Raw genomic sequence first — 8261 nt, 5'->3', positions numbered from 1 at the left:
TTCTATATTAAAATCCAGGTGACAATACAAAGACTATACACAGCCAACCCTGGAAAGACAAATCATGTTAAGGGTGAAAATGATGATAAAACATAACGTATAGATCGTCCTGATTCCTGGAACATAAAGCTAACTGCAAAACATCAGTGACCAGAGACAGCCTGGAAACAAAACTACCGAGCTGCATGTATTATATTAAAACTAACATTTGAAAAATAAGAATCTGAAAGAAAGATATTTTGGTCAGTATCAAAACTAAGAATCTGCAAGAAAAGTTTTTCATTAGTATCTACAAACTAATAGTTTGTTGGGTTTAATGTTTGTTTCAAGTGCCAAATCCGCGCGCACATGCAGCGACAAATCTTGGACTTTTTCATACTTTAAAATCCTGTAAAGAAAATTTCTCAGTACATATTCTCATTACCAAAATCAGACAATTTTTTAAAGTGCCTTGCAAGGTGGCAAGTCACGCTAGTTGTTTTCTTTTATAAAATTCTCGCGACCCTTACAGGGACATGACTTTTCAAATCAGCAAAGGGAATGGAAAAGGAGGAAGGTAAAAATTTGTGGCGTGGCGGTCTGTGATCCTCTTCGGCGCGAAGTCTTCGAGCTCAACATCCACCTTACTTCCATGCACCACGGCTGGTACGGAGAGCTAGGTGGACGCATTTTGCCCAATTCAAGTGACCAATAAATATTGAGAACAAGAGAAAAAATTTTATTCAGTATATCGAGTTAAGGTTCGTAAATCATTGAAAGGATAAGGAAAAATGTAATTCTATCAATCTGCATTAAATTGATCACTTGAAATTCCTGTGGAAACAAAAAATTGAGTTCATTACCGATACCTTACCTACCCATTATTGCCTCCCATATCCCACCCAACGGTTAAAACTATACAATTCACACATTCACACAGTGAAAACCCTTCGCGATAAACGATTTTACCTATACCTGCCTTTCACCTATATTTATCCAAGAAAAGAATTTACATGCGATAGAAACAAACAGCCACACGTGTGCCGGCACACCAAAGATTCGTTCTCACATTCATTGCCGTGGTATCTCGTTCAAAAACTTACTATCATTTTCTTCATGTGAAAAAAATTAAAAAAAAAAAACCTGTTGGGTATATTATATTTTTAAATTTTGAGAAGAAGTGTGTTTGCTTCATGGCCAAAATTCATACTAAAATTTAGCAGAATCTCTTAATGATTTCTAGACATTGAAATAATTTAATAATCTTTGGAGCTAATTTCAGTAGAATAGTTGAAGATACTACAAGTAAGATATTACAAGAAAGATTGAGATCATAATGTAATCCATTCATCTAGCACCAAAATAAATAAACAGTGGCAAAATTAGTCTGGGGGAAGAAAAATTTTCATATGATTAGACATCCTAATCTCGTTAATTATGATTGATAGACTGTTTGATTTTTCAAAAGAATTTTATAGTTTCACTCTACACAAAGTGCACGTGTGCTATGCTCAGAAACAATCGAAACTATAAAATTACCTGAGCTAATAAAATTGATTTCAAAATCCATAGTACCGCCACGCCACGTGGTATATTGAAATAAAGGAATGGGGAAATGATAAAAGAAATACAACGACCCGATTGCCAGCGTTCACCATCGTGTGAGCAGGCAAAAAAGTCGAGGAAACCAAAATGCATAAGACTCACCTTCGCTGCCAGTACCAAGACCGGACCCGAGCTGGTTCCCAAGCTCAGGGGTCTTGGATTTTACCCAGAGTTCTCTGCCTCCCTGACGAATACTGTAGTTCAAGTGAGCTGAAAGATTGATGCGATGCTCCCACGAAGGCTGATGCTAAAAACATGATGAGATCTTGTTCAAGCAGCTTCCGGACACTTTTTTGTATAGCATACAGCCAACTTGTATTACTTATACAACTTCATATCTGGTTCAGTGGTTTTGTACACTGTAATTCGTAATAAAAAGAATGTCGATAAATAAAGTAGGTAAAGGTCTAAATCGGTTTAAAAATTAGATGTGAATTCAATCAATGATCGGAAAAAAATTATCCAATTCCAAACTCACCATGGTTTCCAGAGGTCTTGTCTAGCTTTGATGCACTTCTCTGCAGTTAAAGATGTGCAGTATGTGCAGTTGCAATGCTGCAGACTCTGGCCTCTGTACTGCAAAATGAATTAAGAATAAAAACCGCTGTTCCAAATCACTGCGGTCGTATTCTTTTCGTCGAGCAGCGAACAGAAAAATAACACATTATGACCTTTACTTGGCCTCTGATGCACAGTAACTATCGAACGAACTAAAATAACGCGTCTCTAATGTGGAAAAATATGAAGCAAACGAATTTTGACCCTGATTCGAAATAATAACAAACCCCGATGCTTCACTTGTTTATAACGGCTCAACCGCGTCCTTGAATCGAAATCTAGATGGAGGTACAGTCAGGCTCGCGGCAACAAAATGCGTTGTAAAGTATGAAATGATTGAGATCACAACTAACCGTTTTTCACAGCAGAATATTCAAAGATCCGGGGAACAACAGCTTCCAGATATCCAAATGCACTTCAAATCAACCCGCGGAAATGCACAAGCGGTGGGAAGAGTTCAAAAGTTTCTCGACTCAAGCGCCATGTGGCGAACACCAACTTTTGATTTATTATAAAACGATTTTAATTCGGTTGATTTACTCACTTTTCTGCATCCAGATTAAGCGGAATCACTCTTCTAATTGTTCAGCTGATTCTGTAACTTTTCAGGTTCTATTTAACGAGATATGATGAATTTAATACGGAGTCGCGTGGAGACGAACTGCACAATTTGAAGTGCGACGAACTTCTGGCCAGCCAGCCTCGAGTGAAGCGGCGCTGCTTTCGGCGATACCACGTGATGGCGCGCCAAACCAAACTTATTTGAATTCGTTTACATCTGATCGTTCAAACCCTTACTCGTAAGCGGATCTCTATAAAACGATAAAACAAATTTTATAGAAACTGAAATGATCGTTTAACTGCATGAAAATATTAAATTTTATCATATTCAATTGGCAAGCTTGAAAAACGCCAGAATTAAATTAAATTCATCGATTATCAATCGGAGCGAATTCTATGTACTCAGAATAATTAATTAATCTTGATTCAACTTTGAATTCGCAAAAAAGTTCAATAATTGTGTATACCAAGCATAAATGTTACGATGGGACATAATGGTATTCATCGGTAGGTAAAATCACGTGCATTCTGTTGCCTGCATGGTAAAAAAACGATGAAAAAAAAGTGCACTTCTTACCCGCGGAATCCGCTGCACTTTCGGACGAGTCCAGTCGATAAGTATGAAGACAACTATGCCCCCACTCCTCACCACACCCATTCAACCCTTAAATAATTTTTCACCCCTTTAACTGAAAATCGTTGACACAATACTTGGTACAAACAAATTAAACCTGATTTATGTGGTACCTTTGATCTCTGCCTTGGGGCAAATTTTTATCCTGAAAAATGATTGAATGACTGACGAGGATTGCATTTGTATGAGTAAAATAAAAAAGAATTTTTGTCATTCAATGAATACAGTGACTCGAGAAATTTAATCTTTGCAGAGGTATTAATTATAGATCGAACTCAAAGATAAACTCAAGGTAATTCATCTTCGTTAATATCTCTTGAATCTTGATAACATTTTACCACAATGTCCTGTACAATAAGACTGCAGAGCGATCCGGTATAACAATCATTGGGTGTGCGGTGGAACATCAATAGCATATTGCCGGTTGTATCGTCTACAAGAAGATAATAGTGGACGGTTAATATTCTAGTACAACATTGACCGTGGTTCGAAATGGATGTAACAGTTAAAAAAAGTTTGAAATCGGATCTTATCGGAGCAGTGATAATCACATTACTTTCCACCTGTACATTCGGAATCAACGGTTTGCTAAAAGAAGAATGCCCTGAAACTGAAATAGTCGATTTAACCGTAAATTCGTCTGACTCTTTAGCGTCTTTGAGAAAATATGGTACGGATAGATTTCCACCGAACGCGACATGGTCGATTAACGGTAAAGTTTTCGGGTGTCTCTGCGACTTGGGAACATGCCTAACACTCTGCTGCTCGTTGCACATGGCCCGATTTCAGGGTGACTGCGTCGAAGACAATGCGACTTCCGATTTCCTGCCTGGAATCAGAACATCAATAGATAACAAAACCGAAATAGATAACGTACCCCTAAAAACTTCTTATCTCTCAATCGATCAACCTTGCGATCTTGGATGGATGCAGCCTTCGTTATTGGACAATTTTTCCTTGTTGCAAGACGGTTCGATTTTCGATCCAAATAAAGAAGGACGAAATCGCTGGGAATTTGGATATTATTGTTTGTTCCGTGAACCAAAGTCATCCAATTATTTAGCAAAAGTGTGTCACATACTTCCGGAAAGAAGTTATATGCAAATAACCGTCGTCATGATAGCTTGTCTCTTCATGACCGCAACTTTTATCGGTTACACTATCGTACCTGAATTAAAAAACTTCCACGGTTTCATATTTCGTTGTTACATCGCCACCCACATAAGTCTCCACATCTGCGAACTCTCCACCCAAGCGACCACCGAGTCGAGGACTTACGCGAACGTATTCAGCTTCTTCAGTAATTAATACATCTTTTCTTTCTTCTCTTCTTTTTCGTCCACCGAAATTCGCTAATCTCTGCAACGAATTCGTTCATAGTCATTGAAAGGAATTTTCTTCGCAGGATTCTGCGCTGTGAACTGTGCCGTATCCTGTGCGTTTTGGCTGAACGTAATGAGTTTCAATATTTGGAGAGCGTTTCGGTAAGTTTAAAAGAGAAAGAGATCCATTTCTCAAGAATTTTATTCCACCTAAATTCCAGGGGATTGTCATCCGTGGATCCGAATGGTAGAAAACGTGGGAGGAAACGTTTCTTTTGGTACGCGATGTACGCCTGGTTGTTGCCACTTGCTATGACATCAACTTGGACGGCTGTTAATTACTTGGTGCCTCAATTCCACAGCGATACAATCGGTAGGATGAAAAGGAGAAGAGATAGAAAAAAATGAAAACGGACGAAATCTTCGAAGATCGAAAAAGGGAAAACTCATCTTCATTTCATTTCAGATGTAAATCTGAGGTGGTCAATCATCATCGGATTACTGACTGTAGTCCTCATAGCAAATGCGATCATGTACATTTCTACTGCTCTAACGATCAGAAGACACAAGCAAGATACGGCCCACCTAACATCCGGCGTTAATAAGCATCACGAAGTTGACAAGCAGTGGTACGTACGTACGTGTACGCGAAGAATGATGAGGGAAAATTTTTTTGAAAATAAAACAATTCTTTCAGGTTCAATTTGCACATAAAATTGTTCTACGTCATGGGAGGTAATCTAATTGTCTGGATTATCTGGATGTTCTTTCGTACCGACTCGACTTTGTCAACGGATATTTTGATGCTAGCTGAATTATTGCAATGCTCTTTAACGGCGATAATTTTTTTATGGAAAGAAAACGTCAAAAGATCCATACGAAAGAGATTTCGCAGGGCGTTGGCGCCCGGAAGCACCTCTTTGTCTACACTACCCTCGAGCTCTTATTAATCTTGTACTTTTTCCTATCGGTAGACCGAATAAAGATCTGTAGTATTCGCTATCCACTGTACAACGATTTTATTTTTTTTTTTTAACCATCTTTCCCTATACGAAAATAGAACTGACAGTAGATATACAGAGTTGATGCGGGTTCGCGGTTTTCTTATCTCATGGTAAATTTGATTTCATTTACTTTTTCAAGAAAATCATCTCAGTCGCGAACGCGAAGTCCAATGGCGATGTGGACCGAATTACTATTCGCGATCGTTTTATCGCTTTCGATCGGATCGGGCTTATCGAATGACGATCGATGCCCGCCAAACGCGACGTTAGAACTGACCGGTGAGTCGCCCGACGATTTCGACACGGTGGAAAAATTTGGCGAAAATTTTCCAGCCAATAAAAGGTGGTCAAGTGGAGATAAAGTTTTCGGTTGTCTATGCGATATCAAAGCATGTTTGACGCTCTGCTGTCCGATGGGAATGGCAAGTTTTCGCGGAGATTGTGTCGAGGACGAAATCGGTCTGGACGTTTCGTCCAGAGTTGCGATACCCCGCATCGGTGACGAAAACGATACTCGGGTATTTTCGAAAAATAATTCCCATTTTCTCTACGACAAACCCTGCGATTACGGTTGGATGTCACCGTGGACTTTGCAAGAGGATTTCGAGGTATTGACCGACGGATCGATTCATTATCCCGCCGAGGTCTACGCCAGGACTAAATGGGACTTTCGACATTACTGCATATTCAGACGCCCTGGCTCCACGGTGTACATGGCTAAGGTCTGCCATGTTCTTCCTAGGCCGAGTAATTTGCATCTATTTTGCACGGTCGTAGCAGCTCTGGTAATGCTAATTATTTTCATCGGCTACACGGTCGTTCCGAAATTAAAAAATTTTCACGGACTCATATTCAGATGCTACATCGGTAGCTACTTTTTTCTCTACGTCTCTATTGTGGGAGCTTTGTTGACCACGACGTCCAGACCACTGACTCCGTACTTCAGTTTGTTCAGTGAGAAATGAATTTATGATAAATCAGATCACGGATACTTTTCCGCGTTTCATCCTGCGTTTTATCTTATCGTTGAATAAATTTTTCACCACAGTGTGCGGCGCCGTTTACTTCTCCCTCACATGCGCACTTTGGTTGAACGTCATGAGCTACAACATTTGGCAGACATTTCGGTACGTCGAGTTTCTGAAATCATTTTTTCATTAAAAATATTGATGAGATCGACGAGCGACCGATTCTTTCGATTCTCCAGGAGTATTCGGTCCGCCGAATCTAGCCAAAAGGAAAGCGAAAAAAAGAGATTCGTCTGGTACACGGTGTACGCTTGGGTCAGCCCCGCAGTTGTGACCATTTCTTGGATTCTGATGACGGAACTTGTTCCATATTTTAGCGACGAGACGGTTGGCGAGTATAGAAAACGCTTCGGATACGAAATTTCTGATTTTCAATGTTTAATTTCGTTTCGCAGATCCAAATTTAAGATGGTACGGCGACATCATGTTACTCCTATCAATTCTAATTACCAACACGATAATGTACACGGTCACTACGTTAAAGATTAAATATCGAAGGAAAGAAACTGCTGAGCTGACACGAGGGGTTAACAAACACCATGAAAAGGATGAGCAATGGTTGGCAAGTCTACTTTGTACGATAGAAGGGGAAAATATTTTTCCATTTACAAAAATCGTTCGTTCTTTCCAGGTTCAACTTGCACGTGAAACTTTTCGTGATAATGGGCGGTCATTTGATAATTTGGATCAGCTGGTTATTCACGCGTGCATATTACGATATATCCACCGATATATTTATGGTGTCCGAAATGATTCAATCGTTTCTTATATTTTTTTTATTCTTGTGGAAAGAGAACGTGAAGCGATCGCTTTTGAAAAAATTTACTGCAGATAATATTCCGATCGCAGGCAACAAATGTATTACTCCGTGTTCGAGTACCTCCGTTGAATTGAGTTCGACACAGCCATCAAATATTATCCAAGTACCTGTCGACGAACAGTACAATTCGATGACGATGAAATGATAATTTGGAAATCAAGAGCCGAAGGATCTTCTCATTTTTTCTTCTCTCCTTTGCTTGAGTTTCACCAGTTCGGTGCCTCTAGAAGTTTTAACAATTTTGGAGTAAGGAATTAACATTTTTATCAATTGAGTATTATATGATAATCCTATGTATTTTGATCTCAGGAATCCGAATCTGAAAGAAAAATTAATCTATCTCTAAAATTGACAGAGTTATCGCCAATTTTCAGCTTTTTGGGGTCAAAAATAAAAACTTGGTTTTTTGGTCTATTTAAATGTAATTTGAGCTCAGGAATTCGAATCTGGGAGGAAAATTGATCTATCTGCAAAAATCACCGAGTTATCCTCATTTTTTCGCATTTTTTGGTACAAATTTGAGGATATCTCGAAGGGAAAAAATCGTAGCTCAATTTGGACAACGGATTCGTGTTCCTGAGGTCAAAATACGTAAGAAAAGTGCCATACGATCAATTTTAAAAAATAAAAATTTTTGCCCAAAATTTGAGATTTTTCCAAGGGGTACCCCTTACGATTTTTTCAAATTTTGGCCAAAAATTTTTATTTTTTAAAATTGATCGTATGGCACTTTTCTTATGTATTTTGACC

General features: G+C 38.9%; 2 protein-coding genes across 2 annotated transcripts; both read left to right on the top strand.

Annotated features, from left to right (window-relative positions):
* Window positions 1-3298: 3298 nt before the first annotated feature.
* On the top strand, window positions 3299-5661 carry LOC105691733 (G-protein coupled receptor Mth2-like). The gene is made up of 5 exons (XM_012410421.3): window positions 3299-4637; window positions 4743-4821; window positions 4881-5032; window positions 5126-5288; window positions 5357-5661. Exons 1-5 carry the CDS (start codon window positions 3830-3832, stop codon window positions 5607-5609), a joined length of 1455 nt encoding a protein of 484 aa, XP_012265844.2. The 5' UTR covers window positions 3299-3829; the 3' UTR covers window positions 5610-5661.
* Window positions 5662-5770: 109 nt separating this feature from the next.
* On the top strand, window positions 5771-7884 carry LOC105691734 (G-protein coupled receptor Mth2-like). Its single transcript, XM_048657126.1, has 5 exons — window positions 5771-6617; window positions 6712-6790; window positions 6871-7022; window positions 7087-7249; window positions 7323-7884. Exons 1-5 carry the CDS (start codon window positions 5771-5773, stop codon window positions 7654-7656), a joined length of 1575 nt encoding a protein of 524 aa, XP_048513083.1. The 3' UTR covers window positions 7657-7884.
* The last annotated feature ends 377 nt before the right edge of the window (window positions 7885-8261 follow it).

The sequence above is a fragment of the Athalia rosae genome, chromosome 6, assembly GCF_917208135.1.
Source record: "Athalia rosae chromosome 6, iyAthRosa1.1, whole genome shotgun sequence".
Classification (NCBI taxonomy): Eukaryota; Metazoa; Arthropoda; class Insecta; order Hymenoptera; family Athaliidae; genus Athalia; species Athalia rosae.
The sequence above is the reverse complement of the archived record's forward strand: the minus strand, read 5'-3'. Positions and strand labels throughout refer to the sequence as shown.

Coding starts and splice junctions, on each gene's coding strand:
- LOC105691734 (XM_048657126.1), top strand. CDS start 5,771: ATGGTAAATTTGATTTCATTTACTTTTTCAAGAAAATCATCTCAGTCG. Junction 6,791..6,870: donor AACATTTGGCAGACATTTCG/GTACGTCGAGTT, acceptor TCGATTCTCCAG/GAGTATTCGGTCCGCCGAAT. Junction 7,023..7,086: donor TTTTAGCGACGAGACGGTTG/GCGAGTATAGAA, acceptor TTCGTTTCGCAG/ATCCAAATTTAAGATGGTAC.
- LOC105691733 (XM_012410421.3), top strand. CDS start 3,830: ATGGATGTAACAGTTAAAAAAAGTTTGAAATCGGATCTTATCGGAGCA. Junction 5,033..5,125: donor ATTCCACAGCGATACAATCG/GTAGGATGAAAA, acceptor ATTTCATTTCAG/ATGTAAATCTGAGGTGGTCA. Junction 5,289..5,356: donor CACGAAGTTGACAAGCAGTG/GTACGTACGTAC, acceptor CAATTCTTTCAG/GTTCAATTTGCACATAAAAT.